Genomic DNA, 27,670 nt, shown 5'->3' on the forward strand with positions numbered 1-27,670 from the left:
CGCGAACACGACACTTCGGGTCGGGGCGGAGGCGCGAGAGCAACTTGAGTTGCAGAACGACTCAATCTTCGACGTCACTGCACTGGCCCGGATCGTGCGGGAACCTCAAATTCGGCTTTTAGAAACCGTTTTTTTTTTTTTTTTTTTTTTTTTTACTTTACAAATACTGCGTTTCAAAGTTTTGAATTTTTAGGGTAATGTCCAGGCATTGTTTTCAATCAATTTGAATAATAATAATAATAATAAAAATATGTTGGCCCCTTTAAGAAAGGCAATGCGTGGCAAGTCTTGACCATCTTATAATAGCTTTACAGCCAATGGAATTGCGGCATTAGACAATATATAGACGCCGACGAAGGACCCACGAAGCAATTTCGTGAACTTTTTAAGCCCTGGGTTTCTTAAACTGTCGCGCTTGACGAATTGTGAGCGTCACCAATGAGACGGCTGCATTAGCCGATAAAAACACTGCGGATCGAATCACAATGTTTGAACATTCATTCGAGCCACGCCCCGCTCTTCTTAGAGCGCGACTCTAGCCGTCCGTCATTATTCACGGCAAACGTACCCTCAACGCGATCTCCGGACCACCAGCATAAACGTTTTCCTCCTCGCCCTTCTCTCCGAGATCACTATTGCACCAAATAGGGCCACGCGACCTTGCACTTTCGGGGCAACAAAATAAAGCAGCAGAAAAAAAAGAATCCCGACGCATATACCATACACTCTATATACTGACAAAGCCTGGAAAATGGAAAAGGTGAAGCGGCAGACAACGGATGACAGCAGAGCCACGTGACGGGCGCCCCGCTGCGGCGAGACATCGAAACACACTTCTCCCGAGCGAACAAGTGTGTTTCGGGTCCTCGCCGCTGCAAAAGCTCTGCGCTGACGTCCAGGTTCCCCGAGAAATGGCTTTTTAATGCTCCGTGCTACCAGATCCTCGCGCTCCAAATCTGCAACCGGGCACGCTATGGCTCCGTCGTCAAACTGCCAGGCTTTGTGAGTATAGAGGAGGCAATGCATACACATAATGATAAAAGAGCTAAAAAAAAAAACTCGGACTACGAAAAGGAACAAACACCGACAAAACAATGCTGTATATCGAAACTGAAGAATTTTGATCAAGGAAACAGAGACAAAAAAAAACAGTATTTTAAAATATTGCCCACAAACAAAGGGCCAAACTCGCCAACCGTGAGCGCGTCAGTAATCTACATTTCTACCCGTTTGCTACGTGACTCGTTTTTTCCCCCCAGGACGAATATCTATTTTGCAGAGAGCGCCAAGGAAGGTTCACTGACACGTGAACGCCCATGACACAAAATGTGGAAGGCCGCTATAATGTCTCTCGTCACGCTATCCCATTGTGTGCCCATGGTGACACTGCCAAAATCAGGCCGACATTTGCAATCTCTGCAGTGAAGTGGCAAAAGCCCACCAACCGTGGCTTCGAGCGAATACGAATGTTCTCTTACTCTGTCATTCAAACATCTTCCTGTTTGTCCCACATAGCACTTGTTACATGAAAAAGGGATCTTATACACTCCACACGACACACAAGAGAACAAAAGGTTTTCTGTGCGCCTTGATACACTTTGCCTTCGAACGACCATCTGCACCCGCACCAATCCTGGAACGTCAATGAAATTAAATTAGTCTGTTTTCGTAATCCCCATAAACAAATTACTCTAGTACCAAGCATATATATCTTCACCTTCATGATCATGCTCAACACATTTGCACGTGTAGACCATTACCTTATGACTCTTCGGTTAAATATTTGGGGTTAATATTTGACCAACATCTCCTTTGGAACCAACAAATCGAATATATTATTAAGTGAATGCGGGTGGTATCGGAGTATCTTTTCAAGCTAAAAAGTGCATGTTCTGTAGACTTGCGGAGAACTATTTTCAGATCTCAAGGAGAATCAGTTATACGGTATGGAATTACGATATATGGGAATTGTTCCGAGTACAAAAAAACAGGGAATTGATAGAATCATAAAATATAGTGTAAACAATATTTCTTACGGGTCAGTGTTCGATAAACTAGACATTGAAGAAAAATGCGCGCGTTAGAAGTATTGTCATTTAATCAGTTTCATAAATATGTGATAATAACAAGTAATTATTATAGTAGAACTTTTAAACAAGAGGTAAAAAAAGAAACTTGCGGCGTACAGATATGTTCAAGGTTCGTAAGATACAAATTATGGAAAAAAGTTGAAACGACACTATGTCCCTTTCGATGTTCAACAGTTTGCCAGAGTCTTTGCTGAGCTTATCCTTTCGTGCGGTAAAACGGAATGTAAAAGAATGGTGCCTCACGCTCGCGCAATAATAATTATATAATTACTTAGTGCGTATTAGTTGCACAAATTCCTACATTATTGTTGTTTGTTTGTTTTGTTTCGCCAGTGTTCAATGTGTCACGGTATTTTGTTGGCTGCCTGGTCCCACATACAAGTATCTTTGCTTTCGTGGGCCAGCACGCTTACACCTGTATTTTTTCAAAAATAATAGCGATATTGTTATATATTATATCTGTCCTATTTTTTCGGGCGCACAAAGCACTACCGGTATCCCATATCTGCCACCTATACTTGTTTGCCAGCAGCAGCGCTGCTGCTACTGCTGCTGGCAAACTGCGTCTCTTGCCTTGGGGGTTAGAACCCTCGTAACTGTTCAAACCGCAAAAAATAAAAATAAAAAAAAATAAAAGCTAGAGGAAATTTTTGTGTTTTTTGGGGAACGTCATTGCTCAATATAGAAACAAAACGAAGAAGCCGGCTGGGTGGGTAGACAGAAGCAATGTGCTGCGCGTTCCCCCGCGCATGGTCAACCCGTGAGTGCAGTATCATTTCGTCGAAACTCGTTTCGTGGAATTACATTTTGAGGACAACTTTTCATGAACACACGTTTCCTCGACACGATCGTTTCATCGACACTCGTCACGCGAATTGCACGCAGTATGGACACTTCGTCACGCGAATCGCACGCTGTAGGCACACTTCGTCACGCGAATCGCACGCTGTATGGACACTTCGTCACGCGAATTGCACGCTGTAGGGACACTTCGTCACGCGAATTGCACGCTGTATGGACACTTCGTCACGCGAATTGCACGCTGTATGGACACTTCGTCACGCGAATTGCACGCTGCAGGGACATTCACGCGAATTGCACGCTGTATGGACACTTCGTCTCGCGAATTGCACGCTGCAGGGACACTTCGTCACGCGAATTGCACGCTGTATGGACACTTCGTCACGCGAATTGCACGCTGTATGGACACTTCGTCACGCGAATTGCACGCTGTAGGGACACTTTGTCACGCGAATTGCACGCTGTATGGACACTTCGTCACGCGAATCGCACGCTGTGTGGACACTTCGTCACGCGAATTGCACGCTGTATGGACACTTCGTCACGCGAATTGCACGGTGTAGGGACACTTCGTCACGCGAATCGCACGCTGTAGGGACACTTCGTCACGCAAATTACACGCTATATGGACACTTCGTCACGCGAATCGCACGCTGTAGGGACACTTCGTCACGCGAATTGCACGCTGTATGGACACTTGGTCACGCGAATTGCACGCTATAAGGACACTGCGTCACGCGAATTGCACGCTATATGGACACTTCGTCACGCGAATTGCACGCTGTAGGGACACTTCGTCACGCGAATTGCACGCTATATGGACACTTCGTCACGCGAATTGCACGCTGTATGGACACTTCGTCACGCGAATTGCACGCTATATGGACACTTCGTCACGCGAATTGCACGCTATATGGACACTTCGTCACGCGAATTGCACGCTATATGGACACTTCGTCACGCGAATTGCACGCTGTAGGGACACTTCGTCACGCCAATTGCACGCTGTAGGGACACTTCGTCACGCGAATTGCACGCTGTAGGGACACTTCGTCACGCGAATTGCACGCTGTATGGACACTTCGTCACGCGAATTGCACGCTGTACGAACACTTCGTCACGCGAATTGCACGCTGTACGGACACTTCGTCACGCGAATTGCACGCTGTACGGACACTTCGTCACGCGAATTGCACGCTGTAGGGACACTTCTTCACGCGAATTGCACGCTGTAGGGACACTTCGTCACGCGAATTGCACGCTGTATGGACACTTCGTCACGCGAATTTCACGCTGTAGGAACACTTCGTCACGCGAATTGCACGCTGTATGGACACTTCGTCACGCGAATTGCACGCTGTATGGACACTTCGTCACGCGAATTGCACGCTGTATGGACACTTCGTCACGCGAATTGCACGCTGTAGGGACACTTCGTCACGCGAATTGTACGCTGTATGGGCACTTCGTCACGGGAATTGCACGCTGTATGGACACTTCATCACGCGAATTGCACGCTGTAGGGACACTTCGTCACGCGAATTGCACGCTGTATGGACATTTCGTCACGCGAACTGCACGCTGTAGGGACACTTCGTCACGCGTGTATCACCGGGGTGCGCGTTAACCCACCCTTCCGCCTGCCTTCACGCCGCTGCGCGGCGAGTCTCGTGCAACTTATCATAAAAAAGGAGATAATTTGAGCTGTCGATGAAATGATTCGTCAACGAAACAATCTGTCGATGAAACATCGCGTGTCGATGAAACGTCGTTCAGTGAACTGATTGCCACCAATACGGGAGGGTCCCAGGAAAACGACCAAGCAGGCGAAGAGAGGAGAAATCCCGGACTGGGGTGCTATGCAAACCGCAAGCGCCAAATTTTTTTCCACATTTTTTTTGTTTGGAGCTGTTGCGGGTCCGCGGTTTACTGGCACTTTGCTTTACTTTGTTTTTTCTGTAATTTCATAGGCGAAGGTTGAGCCGTGATTTGTTGGGATACCAGCAGTAACAAGAACAGAGCCACGTGGTTGCCCTTAGCCAAGTGCCTTGGCGGGGCTGAGCAACAACGGGAACACCACGGAGGGGAGAAGGGAGGGGTGCAGGAATTTTTCAGTAGGCCTTGAGCCAAACGTACGGGGGCTCAGCATATTGCCCAGCACCCTCTGGAACATGTCAGTGAGTGCTCAAGTCCCCGTTGCACCCCCCCCCCCCCCCTAATATCCCCCTAATGCCTAATATCAGCGGAAAGTAAGCGCACAATAGGGAGTTTCCGTAGACTGCCTTTCCCCCTCGGCAACGATAAAGCCGCTATCGCGCCTGCACGCCGATGGCCTTGACTGTAGAGTTCCAGGTATCGTGGCGGGTTGCGGAGAGGGTTGCGGGACGGCGAAAACCTTCTACGGAAATTCTCTCATCAGGTAAACGAGATACCGATTTTATCGCTTTTATTTACAGGAAATAAGTTTAGAATCGCGTCCGTTAGAAGCCCATTGGGTAAAGGGCTCCCAATGGGCTTCTAACGGACGCCGATTGGAAGTCTGAACACTCAATGACTCAATGGCGCAGTGACTCGATGTCTGAAGATGCTCACGCCCGAAGATTGAACGACACAATGACTCAACGTGCGAAGTTGTTGATGTCCGAAGACTCAATGATTCAATGTCCAAAGCGTTGACGTCCGAAGGTGCTGACATCCGAGGGCTCAGTGACGCAAAGACGCGGTGACTCTACGTTCGAAGATGCTGACGTCGAAAAACCCTATGACGCGCGAAGACTCGATGTCTGAAGGTGCTGATGTCCGAAGACTCAATGACTCAATGTTCGAAGGTGCTAATGACGTCCGAAGACTCAATGACGACAGGACTAAATGTTCGAAAGTGCTGGCTTCCATACACTCAATGACTCAATGATCGAAGGTGCTGATGACGTCGTTTAAACGCACGTTGTCGTCGGTGGTGAACAGGGCGACCTGTTGAGGACGCTCGTCGACGAGGACCTGCGCTTCGACGAACTTGCCCTGAAGCGCGGTGGCAGTGCGAGACGAGAGCGCGGGCACCCCATGGAGGACCACAGGAACCGCGAAAGCTGCATCGTTCAGAAGGGCTTCTGGAAGACGGCGAAGACCGTCCAGCGGCATCGCCTCACAATGGCCGTAGTCCACGAAGAAGACTGTCGCCGAGCCGCCTTTCCTGCGTTTGAAAAGCACGGACGTCGTGAACAACAGCGAACAAGGTGGCGCAAATGTATACCGCGGGCTTGCCTCCTTTGCCATCATCTCACCCCCATCAATAGACCCTTTCTTCACGGGTGCCGCCAACTTGAATTGTTGTCACTTCCACTATGGGCGAAAACATTGCTTTGCCGTCGCCACGCCAGTAGACGACACTTAGGATATAAGCGTAACCGTCACACATTATCGTTTTGCCTGCCCTTATTTTTTTTCTAGTTGCAGGTTGAAACGTTTTCGTATTTTTTCGTCGCCCATACCGGATACGCCTATAAGGTGGCTGAGGTCGAAAGTACACAAAAAAGGTCTATAGACTCAAACAGACGTCGCACTTGCACTTAAAAATTAATTAACTAATTCACGCACAAAAATAAGAGAAAACGTCCAACCGGCTCTTAGCACGGACAAGATGAGAACGGCGGGGAAGTCTTTTAGTTGTCCAGCCTCCAGCACCACGAGCTTCCTGTTCCCCGAGTTTCGAGCGTGCACGCGCAGCCAAAGCATGACGGAGGGCAACAAGCGCGTGCTGGTGGCCGGGCATTCAAAAAAGACGCCGTTTTCATTCTGTCAGTATACAAGGCAATACTCTGGATGAACGTACTGCGCTGCTCCGTGGACGCTGTCTTTGCTGATGTCGTAGACCCTGGCGCGGTACCACGTCGAGTCTTCCTCACGTAACGCGGCCACAAAGTGTCCAGGATCACAGTGGTCCAGCGGCTGTGGATCCTCGCGCAAGGCCCGGTTCAGATCCTTCATCATGGCGAGGAGTTCATCCAGGAGACTGCGTTGTTGGACGTACAGCGTCTGTTAAGAAAACACCGGAGAAGCCGTTGATCATTCTGCTGTCGAGAGACGCTGTTTTCTTGCTAAAGCTGCCCGAACGTAGGTCAGTGTTCCACGATATAATACAAAAAAAAAAAAAGCATAAATGGAAATAGGTTTCAGGGGCAGCTCTTTCCACTTTAGCAGAGCGAACGCTGGAGAGAAGGCGACCTCCTCTCCGTTCGCTCTGCTAAGGTGGAAAGGGGCGTGAGAAGCTTGCCTTGAACTCTTAATTTGAGTCTTTGCCCAAAATGTAGCTGTGACAAACCGGGGTCAGATGGCAAATTGCCAAAGTTTCCAAGCTAACCGCTTTCTTATTAAAAAGTTAAAAGTGATTTTCCGAAAATTTCGATGGGAAAATGGTGCTCCTTCTCGGTAACTGGCTCATTCTGCTTCATGTATTCAAGGGCTACGTTGGCCGCTTATGACGTTTGAATAATATAGCGATTCGCCCTGAAACTTCTGCGATCTGACGTGAATACTAGCACTACGTTTTGGGTGGAGGCTGAATGGTTTGGCAATACCTAAACAATGTTTGTAAATAATATATATATATATATTTTTTTTTTTTTTTGGGGGGGGGGGGGGGGGCACGTTGAGGCGGGTTCCAATAAAAGCAAAAAGAATGAACGGGCCTTTTCTTTTCATGGTCTTTGTTCCAAGATGAGGACTGGTAAGACGCAGTCATCTTGTCTATCATCTTTTTAAGACGATTTCGCATAGTGCGCGTACTGACATCGCTCAGCGAAAGCTCGTAGCCTTGGCTCGTACCTCGCTGTTATTTTTATTTTTGTATTCAATATCTCGCGTTTTATGTAATGTCAACGGCACCAACATGAACAAAGGATGTCGCTATCTTGACGCGTACAGACCACAAAAAAATTGCATGGAGTTTAGAATTTACACACCCAAGCGCTGATACACATATACACACACACACACACAAACAAAATACCGAATACACGATTGGATGTTTGGTAAGGTAACCATCCTCGTTTTAATACCGGAACGCATGTCTCAAGAGACAGGGACCTCCAGAACATGACCCGACCAGAAGGACCTGAACAACCGAACAGAGCAGAGTACTACAAGATCTCATAATATTGTATATTCTGTTATCTTCTTTGTCCCTCTTTTTTTTTTTCAATATCCTTTTTAATGTTTGTAAAAAAGGCGAATTGAATTTCGTCAGAAAAAGAGCGAAACCAGAAATTAAGACCTTCGGCAATGTTTGTTTTATGCAAGTACCGCTAGCTTCATCAAGGATGACAGAGCCGTGCTCCAGGAAAGTGCCATTTCCTTCCGCAACAAGGCAGACTTCCGGTAGCTTCAAGACCATCTTGCGCTGGATCTTGCGCGTGCGGTATCGAATCCCCCCTCCGGGCAGAGATGCTATCCTGGCACAGTTAATTTGCAAGACAACGGGATGTCCCATGCACCCACGGCGGAGGAAGAGAGAGGTGTCGGAACAAGGCCAGAGGTGGGGGCCGAGGTTACACCCGTGCTTCGCACATTTCCTGGCAAGGGCACTGTCGGGTTAGGGCGTATCGCCGTCCTTTTCCTTTTCGTCGCCAACTCCTCATTGGCGGAGAAGGGGTCACACGCACCAAATTTTCCTTTCGCGCTCGCGAGGAAGCCGCCTTGCAGAGCGCCGGGTTTGGGGCGGGACATGTAAGTTTCGCTTTGCGCCCGTGATATGCAGATCTACCACTGAAGTGTGACGAGCTGGAAGCTTCTTGAACCTTAGGACATTGCGTGTGCCCACGTAGAAATGTGGAATTGCGTTATTTTTATAACGGGAGCGCAGTTTCAAAGCGGCCGTCGTGAGCAAGCAGACGGTACGACGTCCAGGGGAAAGACTGCGCATGTGCGTCGCCACCGACGCATGCGCGGTGGATCCGCCGCGTCCGTCGTGTCTCCTAAAAGAGGGAAGGCTCGCTTCTTTTCCACGATACTTCAAGTAAAAAATTTGAGACCGCTTCCGACTCCGCTACACAAGGGGATCGTATTAAGGTGCTGGTTCATGCATTTTGCGTTCGAGTGCGTTGCGACCGATAGAACCAGCTTTTAAGCCGCTTACGACAGCCATCTTTGCCGCTGCTGCTGCTGCCCTGTCTGTCGTTAGCATTAGCAAGAAGCTTACACACAGGTTGTGTCGGAGTCGGTCGCAAGTATACGTGAATCGGCCTTTAGGTATAGGGGCACCGCACGCAGATGCTGTTGCGCGCCTCGCGGTCTGGCAAACGTGTGCGCGAATGAGGATAGTTCCGCGAGCCTCCTGTCACGCTGCGCCATCTCTCGGCGTTTGTCAGAAAGGAGAGTAAACCTTCGGCACACTCCCTCTGAGGGGAGGTGGCGCCGTTGAGACAGCTCTCTTTCTCTCTTCTTCCGCCGTGATTTCACTAGTTCACGCACGACACAATTGCATGATGCATTGTTTCTGAGCACTACACCTTCTCGCGAACGTCAGCTCCCACGACGACGACGAGTGTCCGTTGTCCCGCAGCTGGCAGTTTTCCTCTGCGTATCTTGCGGCGCTTGTGTCGAGACGTGCATGCCATTTGGGGATCCGGGGTGGTGAATGATCCCTCGGTCTTAAAAAGGAAAGAAAGACAAAAATAAAAGGCGCAACAATCAAACCTTGCAAAAAGTTAAACAAAAAGTGTGATTTTTTTTAGTTTTTTAGAGGTAGATGTCAGCTCGCTGTTTACAAACAAGAACGCTACCGACAGCAGCGCCGCCAGAGTGGCGTGGCGTCCGGGCCGCATGCTGGTGTATAAAAAGTAGCGGGGACGATCTGAAAGTTGTAACGCATCTCAGACCAGGGAAAGCAATGTTTGTGTTATACATTAAAGCGGCAATTTGGGCCACTATTTTGTTAAAACACCTGAGACTGGGTGTGGAACAACTTGAAACAACCAAAAGTGAAGAGACAAGGAAAGAAGTCAGTCGGGGACTTCTTTCTCTGTCACTACTACTTTTGGTTTTTTTCACACCCAGTCTGAGCTTACAACAGCTCGCCTGCGCCCTCACCGTGGATTCTTCAATTTGGGCCGTTTGGTACATATCACCTAAGAAAGCGAAAAACACATACGCGCAAAAACACACACACAATGACGAAGGAAAGTTGGCGATGCAGGGCGCCCTGTCGTCCACTCTTCTTCGTTTATTTGTTCTCGTTCTTTTTTTGCGCATTTTTAAGTGATTTCAGACCCAGGCTGTTCCACCTGGGTCTGAAATCGCGACGATCTCTCGCTTGTAACGGCTAAGGGCATCGCGCGAAATACTTTTGTAGAGTCCAGTGGTGAGCCCAGCGGGAATTCCGGCGGCGCACCGCCTGGGTCTGAAACTGGGGAACCGGTTTGTATCTCGGTTGGTACCGCCCGGTACCAGTGGCTCTGCAGAACCACTGGAACCAGCCGGTTCCGCCTCGATCTGAAATTGGGGCACCGGTTTGTATCGCGTCTGGAACTGCGCGGTTCCAGGCAGGATACAAACTGGTGCCCCAATTTTAGATCCAGGTGGAACCGGCATTTTTTGTTCGGGCCTGCATCTGACATTTTCGTACGGGGCGGCTATAATTGGCCGGCGTCAAGGTCAAGTGCGGCGTTGGCCAATCACAGCCGCCAGTTCTCATCGACTTTCTCGCCAAGTGTCCAGGTCAGGGCTCCAGATCAACCCGAAATAAGTAAAATTCCGCGTTACTTGACGTCAAATTAGAAGGGTGTTTTTCGAAACTATTTTTTTTGCCGAAAATTCGAAGATTATTTTTGTTTGATTCCCAATTCTCCGATATTCCGAGTTAAATTTTGCAGTGTTTCATATTATAAATAAATAAATAAATAAATAAATAATATCCGGGTGTAAACGTATCCTAGATTTTAATAAAAAAAACGCGCGTATATTTTTTTAGCTCGTATGGGGCGTTCGCGCCATTGCCATTGACAATACTAATTTGTTCCACGACAAAAGTTGCACACAAGTGTTGCTTGGATAAACGGCGATACCTTAAAATCAGTAAACTCCTAGAGGTAGTTGCTGGGAAGTTCGTATTCATCCATCCTATTCCATCAACCTACCCCGCGGCCGCGCGAGGTAAGGAGGCAAAGGATGTAATAGAGAAGTTTCAACTGAGGCTTGCCCAGTTTATGCAATCTTTATGGTCTACATCTTTTACTGTTACAAAAACACAACCTCTCCTTCCTCTAAGTTGCACAAATAGTGCGGCCCAGACTGGAAACCGAAACCGTGGCTATTGTCGTGACCCGAAAGTACAATGACCTGTTGTCCTGAATGAACCTTGACGAGATAAGCGGGAAGATTCCCTTGGACAATGGTCTGAGATTTGAAAGATAACTGTGATGGCATTTTCCCGGGACCATTGACCCTGTGCACTGATCAAACTTAACGTTTTTTTTTATGTTTTTTTTAGGTGGGGGGGGGGGGGGGGGGGGGGGGGAGGGGGGTCGGCATGGGCACATCACAATTCGGAGTTTACCGGATGAAATCCACACTTTTACCGGCGAGTGTTCTTCGGAGTTTTACGAATTTATCCGAAAACACGGAAACCTACCCACAGGGTCTGAATCACAGAATAAACCCGCAAACAAATGTGAAAAAAAGAAAAAGAAACGAAATTAGCGACGCACCGTGGACACGTTTTCTTGAGGAGGGCCGAAGCGATGGGAGCGGACCAGCGGCGTGTCATCGTGCAGCCCAGCCGCCTTTCCCTTGTTAGTCCCGGCGTCTTCCTTCTGTCGAAGCAGATCTCGTAGCCGCTCGAGCTTGGGCGGCACTGACGATGCAGCTTCGAGACGACGAGGGCTACCTCCTGAATCGTCGGGTCCGTCGCCCGAGCTTCGCGCCGGGAGCACGAGCGAGAGCGGCTCAGGTGAACGAACGCGACGCCAACTATCGCAATGAAATTATATTCCTAACGAGCGTGTTGGTAAAGCATACTAGACAACAGAAGAAAATAAAACAGATAGAACGAAGAACAGATCAGTTTCTTCCTCTCTATGTTTTATTCTTTCTGTTATCTACAGGGTGTCTCAAATAGCGGCCAGGCTCTTTAAATTGACCGCAAAAATCGGTTTCTTTACCGATCGCGCTACGATTTTGTGCAGCGTTGCCCAAAGGTGGTGCATTTCTTTTTATAAAATTTGCTAAAAGCAAACTTACCGGAGGAAAAAGAACAAAGAAAAAGACTTAACTCCTATGGAAACGCAGCGAAGCCACCGGTCTTCAAAGACAGATGACTTCGCCGCGCCTCCGTAGGAGTTAAGCCTTTTTCTCTTTTTTTTTTTTTTTTACTTTTTCCTCAGGTAAGTTCGCTCTTTGCAAATCCTATTGAAAAAATGCACCACCTGTGGGCAATGCAGCTCAAAAGCGTAGCGCGATAGGCAACGAAACCGATTTTTACGGTCGATTTAAAGAGCCTGACCGCTATTTGAGACAGCCTGTAGTATCGTAATGAAGCACGCGTATATCTACGCAAAGAGAGGAGCAATGCTGTTGGGACAAACAAGCTATCGCCTTTTAGGTACTTTTACGAATATTTGCGGAAATTGACCCGATGGCCCTTGGGCCCTTTGAAAGGACCGCAAAAATCGGTTGGATAACAGATTGCGATTTTTTGCAAAGAGGTGAAATAAGATGGTGCATCTGTTTAGTTAAATATAGCATAAATGCACCTGAGCAAAAAAAAAAATGAAGAAAAAAAGATTAGCAACATTTAAAACAAGGTTCAGTCACAATATGTCGCAACATAGATGCCAAATTCCTACTAGCCGGTGACTTCATTAGTAAAGTTCTTTTTGACTGATAACGCGAGTAAGCCGCACAAATTAGACGCTTCAGGGAGATATCCGTTCTTATAGTGACCGTATTTCGGAAGCTTTTTTGTTTCCGAGGCGACTGTTGTTGTACCTAAGCATCTCTTTGTAATTACGTCAGTATTAGCCATATTGTTCACCTTCCCACCTGTAAAAAAAAAAAAGAAAGAAAGAAAGAAAAAAAAGAGAAGTGTTAGACTTTGTTTTTTTTTAACACGCTGACCACGTTCTACTTTGGATCAACTAACTAGCAAGAGCGCAAGCGAGAACGGCGATTTGCATTGTCGCCCGCCCGCAAATCCGTCCGTGCATATACATTTATTGTTTTAACAACCGAATTCCACGAGAAAACCGTCACGAAGAAGCATCATAAAGGACCGTCACGTCAATTTCTCAGCTAAATTTAGCGGAAAACTTAACATCCACGTGGCGTCGCTTTCCCCACTAAGTTTAGCTGGGAAATGGACGTCACGTGACAAAGTCGTATGACCTCAAGACCTGATTTCAATTTCCCCGCTGAATTTAGCGGAGACGTTAATGTCACGTGGCGGTCATGCGACCATGCAGGCTCGTACATTGGCCACGTTTCGGTCAAAATTCTAGGTTATATATATATATATATATATATATATATATATATATATATATATATATATATATATACAGGGCGATTCAAGGAGAGGCCAGGCTCTTTAAATCGACCGCAAAATTCGGTTTTTACCCTATCGCGCTACGACTTTGTGCAGCGTTGCCCACAGATGGTGCATTTTTTTTTTTTTTTGTAAAATTTGCAAAGAGCGCACTTAGCTAAGGAATAACTGAAGAAAAAGGCTTAGCTCCTATGGAAACGCAGCGACGACAACGGTTTTCAAACAACACCGTTTCGCACGGGAGACAAGAGATGGCGCAACGAACGAGCATACGGCGCCGAGAGCCGGCGTCTTTTGTAGACGATCTTTTCGACTCAAAAGCGGCGCGCGTTCCGCAGGCGGCGACAGTCGCAGAAACAAAAACGGGTGCAGTAACAACAAGGAACTGCAGTTGCTTGTCTGCTAAAGACGCCGGCTCTCGGCGTCGTATGCTCGTTCGTTGGCGGCAGTTGGCGTCGAGACCGCTTGCGCCATCTCTTGTCTCCCGTGCGAAACGGCGCCGTGTTGTTTGAAGACCGGTGGCTTCGCTGCGTTTCCATAGGAGCTAAGCCTTTTTCTTTCTTTACTTTTTCCTCCGGTAAATTCGCTCTTTGCAAATTTTACAAAAAAAAAAAAAAAAAAAAGCACCATTTGTGCATATTACGGCATTTGACATTTGCAAATGCCGTAGTATGCGTTCCCGGTGATGTCCGAGCCGACAGAGAGAGAGATTGAACGCCAGGCATTGGGCTGCCACGGGGGGGTCGCCAACGAGGCAGTTCAGGGAGATCTGGGCTGGTCCTCCTTTGAGGCTCGGGAGGCGACCAGCAAGATTACCTACTACGAGCGTCTTTGCCATATGGACAGCTGCAGGTGGGCCAGGAGGTTGTTTATGTACACTCACCTGACGGGGCTGCGGACACGCTGGCAGAAGCGCCTTCATCAACTTGAGCACAAGTATGGCCTTTTTTCTGACCCCGTTGAAGCGTCATCAGAAAGGGAATGGCCGTCAGAGGTTAAGAAGAAAGTCCGTGACAACGAGGCCTAACAATGGCTCCAAGACGCACAAACAAAGTCGACGCTCCAAGTGTACCTGACCCACAAAACAACCATCGCATCGAAAGCACTGCTGTACGACAACAGCCTGGGCAGTCGCTTGTTGTCTGAGGCGCGCGCCGGGGCCCTCCGGACACTAGTTTACAGACGCCGGTTTGATGCTACGGTGACCTCGAGCGCATGGCGGGTCTGTGGAGGCTACGATGAAACGGTGGAGCACGTTGTGCTAGATTGTGCGGGACTTCAGCCGTCCCGGTGCCCACGCCTGCAGAGCCCCTTAGTGCTCGCTGAGGCGTTGGGCTTCACAATTACTGAAATCGGGCGCAACCAAGCAGACTACTCTGATGCACAAAGCTCTGCAGCTACGCAGATAAAGGGGCCTTTTAGCGGCCTGCACAGGCTTGTAGTGGCCACTAAACGAAGACTTGATGATTGGTGGAATAAGATCCATCTCAGGGAGCATTAAGATCTCCTCGCTCCCAGGCTTGGGCACGAACTTAGTTCGCGCTCGCCCGTTTCAAAGGGAACAAGCCGCATCCTCCTCCTCCTCATTATCATCATCGTGGGCAACGCAGCACAAAGTCGTAGCGCAATAGGTTTAGAAACCGAATTTTGCGGTCGATTTAGGGAGCCTGGCCTCTCCTTGAATCACCCTGTAGATTATCCTAAAGGGTTTCGAGGATCAGAAGTCGATTGAGCACGATTCAAAAGATGTCACAGTCTCACTGACAAGGGCCACAGGCGACCACAGTCGAAACCTCTCCCGTCCTTCCCCCACTCCTTTTGGGGGTTCTACTTCTGCACAACTACAAAAGTCTGAATATTCAAATTCGGATAAGGGTTGCCTTTCGAGCAGTATATGCCACAACGTATACAGATTTAAATACCACTACTACTACTATGGTGCCCGGAGCGCGTCTTCGACTAGTGTGTTTAGCGTCCTATGCTGCCCATACATTACGTGGCCCCGTAGTGGCAACAAATGACGTCACAGAAGCCGAAGTGTCATGCTGTTGCATGTCGCGATCCTAGCGGTTGGTCGTAGAAATTCTAACGAGAAGCTGCGAGTAGCACAAGCAAACGCGAGTGTCGCTGTCGTCACGGCGTCCTAACTTCTGGCTGCCGAAGCTTCCGTGTACTGCCACACTGGAGAGCGACCTGCAGCAGAACAGGCGTCTGCCAAATACACCACAGCTGTTGGTATGCCGCCAGGAACGCGACCGGCGACAGCCTGACATTTCTATGACGTCATCAGGCGGAAATCGAGGGACCACTTTTTTGGACGCGGTAAACACACCAGTCGGAGATGCGTTCCAGGCACCATACTACTACTACTACTACTACTACTACTACTACTACTACTACTACTACTAATAATAATAATAATAAAAGAATGTAGCGAGTTGTCTGCTTCTTGCGCGACGTCAGAACGACGCCGAGCTCTGATTGGTTCTGAATGAAGGATAGTAGACGCCAAGGCAGCTTGTTTTGAGGTCCACCCACTGATACTACAATAGAGATCAGTGGGTCCACTCAGTGGGTCCACCCTCTATCCTCTCAGTCAAAGCTAATCAGAGCTCGGCGTCGTTCTGACGTCACCAGAACTCCTGCGCAAGAAGCAGACGACTTGCTCTCTGCAATGCAACCGCCCATTTGTTACTATTATTTGTGGTTTCAATATTATTTTAAGGAACGCTTGATACTTTTCTCCAAAAGGTTACGGTAAAGCGGTGAAGTGGAGTATAGTCATGCGTCGTTGCCAATGCTCGGTCGACACGTTCACGGCTTAAAAGGCAACTGTTCCGGTTTCAGAAAGTGTCAAAACGAATGGATGGTGACTGGATTTCGCCATCTGTTGGTGGCCACAGCAAACACTCTACTGGTCTGAAAAAGAGTCGTCAGATGGCGACAAGTAGCACAAAGGTTTCAAAGGTCCAAATGTAATGTCGACCTTGGGCCACCGTGCCTTGGGCAGCTTGGGTCGTGACAGTAGCACTTAATCGTTTAGCTCACCGGAGGGGGAGTCTCTTCGATTGCTGATACGTTCGAATACTCTGCTGGAACCGGCGTTGCGGACTAGCCATGCTTCGAAAGGTTACGAGAGTTACAAAGTGTTGGACACTTACCACGCTGCTTCTGTCGTCAGGGTCCCACGAGTCATCCCGGAACGATTCAGTATTTTGAACTGTCGGAGTCTTGGCTTCTGACGCTACCTGAGTTGACGTTTTTGCTAGAAGACGCTTCAGGTGCTGAAGCTTTGTTGATTCTGACGCCATACCTGTACGCCTAGAACCTTTGCGCTACATCGCGCGAACCAGCTTTAAAGTAAACACAAAACAAAAAAATACGGACTTCATTTTGCACGCGTGGCGACCAACATAGTTCCGGTTTCAATTAGTCGCCATCAGCTTAACAATCATTCTTGTAAAAATAAATATGTCAAAAGAAGGATAAGTGTAAGTGTACTGACGAACGATTTTTTTTTGGCTGACCTATTCCGAATGTTGTGTTTAGAATAGGCGAAGAGATAGTTAAAGAACCGAACGCCAGGGCGCTTTCGTCTGCTCCAATCGTCGAAGAATATGGCGGCTGTCGCGTTTGGTGTTTTTGGGGTGTGATCTTGTGTTAGCATTCAAGTGGTGAGGTTTTTGTTTTAGAGTAATTTTTTTAAATGCTGTAACCTCTTGCGGTCACAGTGGTCATGCCAGTCTACGAAGGAATCAGTATAGTCGCCGAAAAGAACTCGATAATTTTCGATTTTGGCCGAGCTTATACCAAGTGAGTGATCATTTATTGCTTTCGAATGTTTTGCATGTTGCAGGGAGTGTGGCTAGTTTTAATCCAGCTTTTAAACATTTGTCGCCTCGAGATATTTTTCATCGCGGCTGCTCTCTTCCTGCAGTTCCATGCTTTTCAGCTCCACAGCCGTGTTTTACGGAGGCAGTGTCTTCATAGGTCGTTTGCCAGCATTCTTCGACAGCGTTTTCATTCGCTGTTGCTTCTTCAGGTGTGGATACGCACGTGAACCTAGTCCGAGATGGATCGTGCCAAGCAGTGTCCCTATCCCCAATACGGATCAGGTATTTTCGTTGTTATTACATTTTTTTTTATTTTTTTTGTTTTTGTTTTCAGGGCGAACACATTGTAACTTAGTTTTTCGTATCCGTCAGCTGTCTGGTTGATCAAGCGGGTAACCGGACAAAAGCTCACCCGTTTTTTTCAGAGACCCGGACAAAAACTCACCTCTTTGCTCTTTTTGTTTTTGCTACCTGGGCGAAACAAGGGCTATGCTAGTGTGGATGCGATGGACATTGCACCATTTTTAGGAGAATTGGGGGGGGGGGGGGGGGGGATAGGGTGTATGTTCCACAAATGTTTCGTTTCTCTTAAAAAGAAACGGAAGTGGCGGAAGTGGCAATATTCCGGCTGATTGGTTTGAGGCTCAAATGACGAAAATTTGCTCTTTCGTCATTTGAACTTCTAGCCAATCAGACGCGATATCATCGCTTCCGTTTCTTTTTAGGAGAAACAAAACATTTGTTAAACATAGCTCTCCTGGTACCCCATTTCATGCTACGGTATCGACATATAACCCTGAAAGGCACAGACGCAACAATTTGGGACCAAAACTTCGGCCACCGAAAGATAAGACCAAGCTTGGTTGACTCAAACTATGCTGGAAACGTCTGAAAAATATTTGCGATGGGTTCCTGGTACTTTGGGACCTACCAAGACTGCTGGAGGCAGTAGGGGACTGCATTTGCTCATAACCAGTCAGTAAAAAAAACTTTTTTACACTTTAATAAACAAGCCATGTGCCTGTCAGATTTAATTTATCGTTGCATTGTAGTGTTGCACGCACGCACATAAGTTTTCCGTGCTCACGTTAAGACCAACATAAAATTTTCTCCTGGTAAGCTTTTTTTTGGGTCTGTGAAAAGATGGGTTGCTTTTGCCTGGTGAGCTTTTGTCTAGTGAGCATTAGTCCGGGATTCAATCAAGCGAACCAGTCCTTCATAACTTTTCTTCATAAAGTATGCAATGAAATTTAGAGCCCGCTTCGGACCGGGCAACTTTCTCGGCAATTTTGCTGTTGCTGTCGGGTTGTTCCCTAGCTTTCCCTAGATCGACACAAATTGCTCAGATCGGGTCCAGCTCAAAACAAACGAGCAACTTGAAGACATTTGAAGCGGCAGCTACCAATTGGGGATGCAATATTTTCACGTGATGCCTTGTGCCAGTGATGATGGCAACTAAAGGTCTGGTTCTGGTTTGAATTTGCTGGATTTTGGAAATCAACCGTTTAAGAAAGGTGAGTTAGTATTCTCAACGCCATCTAAAAGTATAAAAACACGTTTATAATGCATAACTGTGCGTCTAAGTAGTGCAGGAAAAATCAAATTTAATGATGATAATGGCAAATTTTAGCAATCGGTTGTTGCGGCCCATGTTGCTGGTGTTGCGACGTCAAGTTTCTGGGAGAAACTGCCCCGTCTGAAGCACGCTTGAAGCAGGGGTGGATATAGGAAGAAGGGGGGGGGGGGGGGGGGGAGGGGAGGGGAGGGTGTGCAATCCCCCCCCCCCCCAAGCTCTTTAACGTCACATTTGTTTTATTAAAATCATTGATATACACCAGCCAAAAGTTTAGATTTTGGTGACATTGCAAATATTGGGTCAACAAAATAGGTCTGGGCAACGTTTCAACTGCAACGTCATATCTCAGCAGACCCCCCCCCTTCCTGGCCTGACCCATAAATCCGCCCCTGGCTTGAAGAGACATTGATGTGTGTCTAGATTTTTATGGGAGTCGTACAAAATATCACCAACTAAAAGTCTGACTTCTTTATTTATTTCTTTCCCACAAGAAAGTTGTTGGGTGAAAACTGGCTGCTCGTGACTTCCCTCTCTCTTTCTTTCTTTTTTTGATCATGCACGATGACGTCACAGAACTCAGAATATTTGGGCGATGCCAACACTAAGCCACAAGTGGCACATCTTCATTATTAAAAAAAAAAGGATTCCTAAAGCATAACTTTTATGATCACCGTGCATTGATTTAAATGTTGATCTGTACTGGTGGTGCGGATTGAAGCAACCCAACTGTGATGTCAGCCCTCCGTGATGATTGTTTGGTTTCGGTTTGACTCCTGGTTTTCCCTGAATATATGCGACTCCACTGAAAAATATGTTGAATGGTGTCTAAACAAGACCTGTTGCAGGTTGAGAAAAGCAGGGCAGGTCCCTCCCACAAAGCCCTGTGCTCACCATGATTGGTGATTTCCTTCTTTCCACTTATATCCTCTCCCACTTTCACTTTGCTAAAGGGGAAAGAGTGGAGGGCTTTGCGAGAAATGCTTGTCCCACTAACCTGCAACACACTACGTAATATCCCGAGTCATCGCCCACCCCCCAACCGCCTGAAATTCGTTAAAAAAGTGGGGTGGGCGATGTCTCAGTGGGTGAGCACAAACACTTAAAAAAAAACGGAAAAAACCGCCTATTTTTCTCTGCGTATCTAGCGCTGATGCACAAGAGATACATCAAACTCAAAACTCGATTTAGTTTCATTGTTTTATAGAAAAAAAAGCTCACGAAAGAATATTTTACTATAGCGAATTTTGTTGCTTGCATACGCGCTAGAAACACCGCCGATCTGCATATAGCACGAACGTTTGTTCCGTGAAAGAATGTCACCATTATGTTCTCCTAGTTAGTAAAAAAAAAAAAAAAAAGAAAGAAAAGTCTACAAGAAAATAGAAAAACCGACCAGGCGCAACGAGCGAGCGAGCGGACCAAAGAAGCGACCAAGAGCAATGCTGGGAAAGCGGGAAAGCCGGCGGTCGCGTTGGCAAATACTTTGGCGTCGGGCCAAGTCGGGCGCCTTGTCAATTGCAAGCTCTTGCGCAACTTTCTTGTTTGGTGCGTTCATACGTGTGTCTGTGCACGGCGGGCTATCAATGCACGCTTGGGACGCTCTGCAAACGTCTGTGTAGGACGTTCCAGCAAAGCTTTATTCACGCTTTGGCTTTGCCTAAAATATTGCACAACAGCGGTCGCGACGGGCGGGAAGAAGGAGCGGGTTCGCGGTGACCTTACTTCGGCGGAGACAGACTTTGACCTAACACTCCGCGGTTACGTTAACAAACTCCTATTTTGTTATCTCCATCGTTTTCTTTTCGCACGGATACACGACCACTTTGGGGTCGCTCACGGAGAAAATGCGTAAACAAAAAGAAGTGTCTTTCCCTCCTTCGTTTTACTTTGTCACGGACGTCCTCCAACTGTAAGGTCCGCGGCCGCGTCATTCGGGTAGGATGAGTGTTCGCGGATCGCAGAGTCCGCGCTGGGGTATTTGAAGGGGTGGGCGATGACTCGGTGTTTTTTCGGAAATCGATATTGGCCCAAAAAATGGGGTGGGCGATGGCTCGGGGATGGGCGATGACTCGGGATATTACGGTATAGTAATCTGTTAGTGCTTTGAGCGCAAAAAATTAATTGTGGGCTTTAGGTGCCCGCATGCTTTCAAATGGTACCCGTGGATGCACCTTGCATACATTTGGCATTTCAGACTTAGTCACAGTAAAGAGCGGGAGGGAATGGATTACCTTTTGATTGATGTATGTGGAAGGGTTGACGTAGCAGACAACTGTGGCACGAGGTTCATCTTGAATTTTTCTTTTTAGGTTCAAGGCATATGGAACTACTGGGGCCAAGAAGATCTTACTGCGATGTTGAAGGACTTTTTCTACACACTCTATTTCAAGTATGTCATAGCTGCACTTCCAACTGTGCGCACATGCTGCATGTATCAGAGTGGAAAGTATGGGGCCCAGGAAAACAGTCTTTTCCTTTCTTTGAGGCCAGGTATGACTGGCACAGGCCAGACGGCACCCATTGAATTAGTTTCACGTCTTCCTCGCTATGAGGATGAGCAGCATTTAGCTTTTCTCATTAAAAAAAAAAGGAGGTGCCGTGGTGTTCCAAAGTGCTTTAATGATCTACGAATAAAAGCTCGGCCTGGAATCTGTGCGAACGTGAAGTACATAGTGTGTTAGATTATTTTGACTTTTTGAACTGCTTTTTGATGTTGACTGTGTTCCACCTCTCTAGGTACCTCTCCGTGAATCCGAAGGATCGCCGAGTGGTGGTGGCGGAGTCTGTCCTGTGCCCCACATTGTTCCGAAACACGGTTGCACAGGTGCTCTTCGAGCACTTTGAGGTGAGATTGGAATGCCTGGTGCATTTTAAATGTGAGGTCTATACAGTCTGACCTTTCAAGTCACATCACGTGACCGGCTAAGCAGCTGCTGGGTACAGCTACTTAGCCGAGTCGTTTGTGTATTACGTGACAACTTGGGGGGTATGCATTGCTTTTGCTCTGTTATCCACCCAAACTGTCTGTCTGAATCACTGCAACCTACAAATGATACTGGTTTCTTCGTAAATGCCAAGTCGCCTCTACACCTAGAGACCTGAAAGGACCATAGTGACGGAGGGTTAAAAGTGTGCAACACTCAAAGACACAAAAATGAAGTGTACAAACTCGTGTCTTATTTTAATCTTTGGACACATTCGTTTATATCCCTTTATGCTTCGTGCTTTCACTATTTCATGCTCGTAACCTGCATTCAGGTGCTGTTAATCTCGAATTTGTATCCGTACGCGCACAGAGGGCCCCTCTGGCGCAGACATTGTTTGTTGTCATCCTCTTTTGTTGTCGCATCCTTCGTTGCTTCTTTCTGTCCTTTTATGCCAAAGCTAATTAAAAGAACGACTAACTTCTAGGCTGTTGCTGACGGAACCGTCACAAATAATTATTTAATGAATTTGTTTGCAAGCTCTTGTTTGTTTTCCGCACAGGTTCCAGCGATAGTCTTTGTTCCTTCCCACCTGATGGCGCTGTACACGCTCGGCATCAACACGGCCCTCGTTTTGGACTCCGGATACTACGAGAGCGTTGCTCTGCCCATATCCTTTCTGCGGATTTATTCAATTAGAGTCGACGAATTCTGAATAGTCACCGCCATTGCAGGGATGATGTCTCGGGCTCGAATCCTTCATAATGTTTTGCTCGATAACAAACAAGGATGGTACACTTTGTGCTGACTCGCTCGCTAACTGGGAGTTTCTAGATGTCAAAAGATTGGGTTACTTAGTTGTAGACGCTGGAACAAGCGCCTTTCGAGGTGTAGCCTTTGCGAAGTCGGGACACGGAAAAGTTTGAGTCTCGATAACTTCACTGCTGGAGGGTTGAGCTCTTTTTTCTGAGTTTGGGAGCTTTCGGAGACGGGTATCTTGTTGTGTAAAGTTTCTGGGGCACGTTCCTGAACCCGCAACACATCTACGAGGGTGTCTGCATCCTCAGTGCTTGGCAGGCCATCCCCCTTGGTGGCTTGGCCATCCACAGGTGAGTTTGTGCCCTACTCTTGCAGTTTGCTTTTTGGATGGGCCACGGGATGTTTGGAAGTTTGTTCTGCTGCAGTTTTGGTTTTGCCTCTTTCTTGACTGCGTGGGTAACTCTTCTTTGGAAGCATGAGCAGGTTAATAAAGACAAAGTCAATTATGTATTTATTTATTAATTTATTTTAAAGATACTGCTGGCCATCTTTTGAGGGCCAAGGCATGGAATGTACAAAAGAAAAAAAATGGTCAGCAAAATAAATAAGTAGTTATAAACATACAGTAAAATGCATAAGCAACTTAGTCTGTACAGTTCATTCAAACAAAGAAAAGTTCATCAATGGCACTAGAGAATGAAGCAAAGGAGACAATGTCCATCACACTGCGGGGCGATTTGTTCCACTCACGAACAGTACGCAGAAAAAAATAATATTTTAAAACATCTCTCCTGCAAAGAAACTCACGAATTAGTTTCTCTTGCCTCTGTCTGTTATCATGTCTCAAGTTAAACTGAAGATAAGCATCAAACTTTAAACAAGTTTTGTTACGTATAATGTGATGTAAAGATTTTAGGCAATTTACTTTTCTTCGACACGACAACTCAGGCAGTCCACAGTGTACAGCGGTGAAATGTGTGATTCTTGGCCATATGAATTATAAATGAATCTAAAAGATTTTCTTTGAACCCCTTCCAACTGGTTTATATATGATTGTGAATGTGGGTCCCATAATATGTCAGCATATTCTAGTAAAGGACGAATAGACGATTTGCAATTTTCCCAAGCGCCCCGGCCCGCGCGCGATGAATTCTAGGAGAGATTGTCCCACGCCTGGCCGCTGTGCCTTGAGATCTCATTGCCTTGTCGCTTGCCTCCTCTTAATCCTCCGTTTTTCGATTCCATTACCTATTTTATCTATTCCAGTGTATTTTTTTATTGCTTCCAAGTGTTGCTATTCTCTTCTGCGTGCAATATTTCTTGTATATATAGAGTATTTGAGTCTTTATTTCGCCTTTTCGACGGGAGTGCCGACGGACAACAAGCCGCTTCGCGCGTCGTTCCCCGGATGAGTACTACCTTTGCTACCGATTCCTATCGCGCTGTTAGCTGTTCATTTTGGTTTATTTGACCCGCTTGCAGTCGAGAGGAGCCGTTTATGAACACCCGCGCACATGTCAAAGGAGTAGGCAGAGCTCTGAATCAACAATCGCGACGCAAGAGCCGACGGCGCTGTGATTCGGCCGCCCACGCTCGCTCTGTTGACTCGCACAGTAGCGTATGCCTTCGAGTGCCGCTTAACTTGACCAAGATACAGCACGCCGCTTTGCCGTCACGAATCATTTGTCTGAATGCCTGCGAAACCTTAACACTGTTCGGCATATCCAACGCTGCAGTGCCTGACAACTGCACGCAGCGGCACGAGCCCTTAGCAAGCGCCGGCGGTTCAACGTTGCGGCTGGTGTGCGCCTTTGGCATGCATTCATGATCATTCTCCTCGGCGGTTGTCAGTTTCTGACATCTTGACTGGAGCATCAGCTGACATCTAGACTCCAGAAATAAAATTATCGAAGGAACTACGAGTTTCACGGTGACTGCCTGGGTGACAAGACATCTCTGCACTTGAAAAAGGGTGTTTGCAACTGCACAACCGCTTAGCAGACAGATTATGAAGGCATACCATAAGCGCATACAAACCGCGACGTTGGGCCCCGGCGCTTGCGAAGGGCTCGCGCCGCTGCGCGCAGTTTGTCAGGCACCGCACGTTGGATATGACGAACGGTGTTACGGCTTCGCAGGCATTCGGACAAATGATTCACGGTAAAACATCCCTGCACTTGAAAAAGGGTGTTGGCAACTGACAACCATTTAGCAGATAGATTACGAAGGCATTCTATAGGCGCATTCAAGCCGCGACGTTGAGCCGTAGGCATTTGCGAAAGTACCGCGCCGCAGCGCGCAGTTGTCAGGCGCCGCAGCGTTGCATATATGCCTCAGCTTCGCAAACATTCGGACAAATGGTTCGCCGTCGCGAACCATTTGTCCGAATGTTTGCGGCGGCGTGCTGTATCTTGGTCAAGTAAGCGGCACTCGAAGGCACACGCTACAGTACGAGTCAAAGCGAGCGCGGGTGTGGCCAAATCACAGCGCACTCGGCTCTCGCGTCGCAATTGTTGATTCAGAGCTCTGCCTACCCCTATGACATGTGCGCGAGCGTTCATAAACGGCTCCTCTTGACTGCACGCGGGTCAAACGAACCATAATGAACAACTAACAGTGCAATAGGAATCGGTAGCAAGATTAGTACTCACCCGTGGATTGACGTGCGAAGCGGCGTGTTGTTCGTCGGTACTCTCGTTGAAAAAGGCGAAATAACGACACAAATACTATATATATACAAGAAATATTGCACGCAGATGAGAATAGAAACACTTGGAAGCAATAAAAAGTACACTGGGATAGATAAAAATAGGTAATGAAATCGGAAAACAGAGGATTAGAGGGCAACTCCACTCCATTTTTACCATTCTTGGGTTATGATCTGTTTAGTCGAAGCCGGCGACCCTTAATCACGAGATATAATTTGTTTTTAGGTAGTGTGCATAGTTTTGTAGATATCGCGAATGCAAAAATCGGTCCGGCGGCACGGTGAAACCGAAACTACCGGTTGAAGCAGCTTGGCAACACTGATACTAGTGGCTTGTCGTCGGCATGACCTAGTTCTAGTCCCGTGCTTCTGAGCCGACGCGCCGACAAGGTCGGCTCAGTCGCACGTGGAGTTTCAAAACAGAAGGTTAGATGCACATTTTCTTTCTTTACCGCTTCACTTTGTTAATATGCACCAAATGTAGTAATTTTTAGTGTGTATTTATAAATTTGCCGGCCGAAAAGCGAATCTGACTGCTATAAATATGACGCGGTCGGTGCCGGCGCAGCGTGACTGTATTTGTTTCTTGCGCGCGGACCGAGAAAACGAAATAATGGGAGATAGATTGACAGATCTATCCACAAGTGGTCTAAGTTGTTAAAACCAAGGTGCCTTTATGTGCACGCTAGTTAGATCAGCCGCGACCTGCTGCGTCCGGCCGATCATGCTGGAGCAGCCGGCGGACGGTACGCGAACAGCGACGGCACCGCATCGTTCTTCAAAGACGCCTGTTTCGTGGTGACACCCGCAACTGTCAGCAGCCGCAGATCCTGTGTGTAGGTGTCTGACGTAAAGTTTTGGGAGCAGAGCTTCGCGTTGGAGCTCGGAGTCAACGGTCTTCCGAAGTCTATCCGGCGAACGGCACCGACCCACACCTTGTGCCTCTTCCGGTCTCTTGGGAACTGGTGGAACCGCAGCTCCGAGTTGCGCACCGGGTTGTTGGTGCAACCCACAGCACTACAAATCCTGCTCGACATTGCCCAACGCGAGACCGGCAAATCTCTCCGGCTCCACGACGCGCGCGTGAGCGAGCAGCACCGCTTTGCTCTCTTCCGCGCTGTCGCGGAAGCAATGCTGGAATTAAAGGAACTGCCTGGACGCTAATAAAAATAGGAGAACACAGGATAATGTGGTAAACACCTCGTGCCGTCAGCAGAATCGCAGAAAGCCACGGGAAACGAAGCGTTCGCGGCGTCCGTACGAGAGCGTAGGACTAGACCTACGTCATTGCCCAGTGTTGCTTCACTAGCTCACCCGGTGCCAGCGTTGCTCACCCGCTTTCGGGCCGCTAACCGAGCCGGGAGAACATTTTTAATATTGGTTTTAATCGGTAACGCGGCGTCGGTTTGACGTGATATTTTGGGTATGACCATATTTTGACCTCCTAAAGCGATATCAGGCATTTCGATAGGGTCGATTTTTTGAGTGGAGTTGCCCTTTAAGAGGAGGCAAGCGACAAGGCTAGGCGAGGGCCAGTCCCTCCCACAATTCCTGGCGTGCGGGCCGGGGCACTTGGCGGATGTCGCAAAAAGTCTATTAGAGTTTTATACACTGTTAGCTTTGTTTTAGAAATGCAGTGAATTATAATACTCTGCAGTGAATATATGCTGTTTACAAGTAATTAGGCATTAAAGTCGTTACATTTGGGGTTTGGTAAGCCCTGGGTGCGAGGAAGGGCTCGATAAGTTGGTGGATGGATATGAATGACTTTATTGTTCTACTATGGACAAAAGGGGAAACCTTCTCACGTGACTGCGCTACTATGTGTGGTGCCATGGCTCAGGTTACCCAATGTCTTTCTGGGTGTAGGTGTAAGGTCCGTGGGGCCAGGTGCGTGTGTTTTCAGCAGTCTGGGGAACTGGGGCAGCGGTATGTCGGTTATTGTAGACATAACATCCCTTCCTTCTATAGGTAGAGCCCGGATGCCATTCGTGTTTTGGTGTTGTTGTCGCAGTCAAAGCCAGCCCTGTCTTGTCCTGTTTGTTGGAAGTGGCTGTGACGCACGGGTTGGATTGTGCTGCTGCTCCTTCTTGAAGTTTGGGCGCTGTTGATCAAATGTGCTCGGGCCACGCGGGGGACTCCGGCAATGGCTGCAGGTTGTACGGAGCCGGAATAGTGCACTGTCGGCTTGTTACCGGCTGCTTGATAGTGTTACTCGACGAAGAGCTTCTTGTTTTATCCGTCTGGACACCAGAAATAATGTGATTGAGGTGTCGACGAGACGCTTCGTTTCTGCACTTTATCAGCCGAGACCAGTGTCCCAATCTTTGTTATTGCTCCTTCCATCCAAGCAGGGCTTCCTACGAAGTTGCAGAGGAAGACAGATTGTGCTAAGGCCACCCCTCTCCGTCCGCGGCAGTCGGAAGCTGCCTTTTTTATTGATTGA

General features: G+C 47.7%; 3 protein-coding genes across 3 annotated transcripts in view; 1 reads left to right on the forward strand and 2 right to left on the reverse strand.

The window, feature by feature from the left end:
- Window positions 1-5,322: 5,322 nt before the first annotated feature.
- LOC120836291 (tudor and KH domain-containing protein homolog) lies at window positions 5,323-6,952 on the reverse strand. Its single transcript, XM_040206648.3, has 2 exons — window positions 6,721-6,952; window positions 5,323-6,081 (listed from the first exon to the last, which is right to left on the reverse strand). The coding sequence occupies exons 1-2, from the start codon at window positions 6,876-6,878 to the stop codon at window positions 5,796-5,798; spliced, it is 444 nt and encodes a 147-aa protein (XP_040062582.2). The 5' UTR covers window positions 6,879-6,952; the 3' UTR covers window positions 5,323-5,795.
- A 2,436-nt stretch (window positions 6,953-9,388) lies between these two features.
- LOC115322166 lies at window positions 9,389-16,907 on the reverse strand. The gene is made up of 4 exons (XM_040206642.2): window positions 16,587-16,907; window positions 12,916-12,923; window positions 11,593-11,798; window positions 9,389-9,513 (listed from the first exon to the last, which is right to left on the reverse strand). The coding sequence occupies exons 1-4, from the start codon at window positions 16,734-16,736 to the stop codon at window positions 9,389-9,391; spliced, it is 489 nt and encodes a 162-aa protein (XP_040062576.1). The 5' UTR covers window positions 16,737-16,907.
- A 115-nt stretch (window positions 16,908-17,022) lies between these two features.
- The window catches only part of LOC8038275 (actin-related protein 10), a 32,531-nt gene continuing 21,883 nt past the window's right edge, over window positions 17,023-27,670 (forward strand). Inside the window, exons 1-6 of the mRNA XM_040206647.2 lie at window positions 17,023-17,238; window positions 17,468-17,540; window positions 21,144-21,223; window positions 21,571-21,679; window positions 22,321-22,428; window positions 22,800-22,867. Coding sequence (XP_040062581.1) covers window positions 17,162-17,238; window positions 17,468-17,540; window positions 21,144-21,223; window positions 21,571-21,679; window positions 22,321-22,428; window positions 22,800-22,867 — 515 coding nt within the window. The 5' untranslated portion in view covers window positions 17,023-17,161. The remainder of the gene's footprint in view (window positions 17,239-17,467; window positions 17,541-21,143; window positions 21,224-21,570; window positions 21,680-22,320; window positions 22,429-22,799; window positions 22,868-27,670) is intronic.

Source organism: Ixodes scapularis, unplaced genomic scaffold (assembly GCF_016920785.2).
Source record: "Ixodes scapularis isolate PalLabHiFi unplaced genomic scaffold, ASM1692078v2 PGA_scaffold10__122_contigs__length_95168666, whole genome shotgun sequence".
In the NCBI taxonomy this organism is placed as follows: Eukaryota; Metazoa; Arthropoda; class Arachnida; order Ixodida; family Ixodidae; genus Ixodes; species Ixodes scapularis.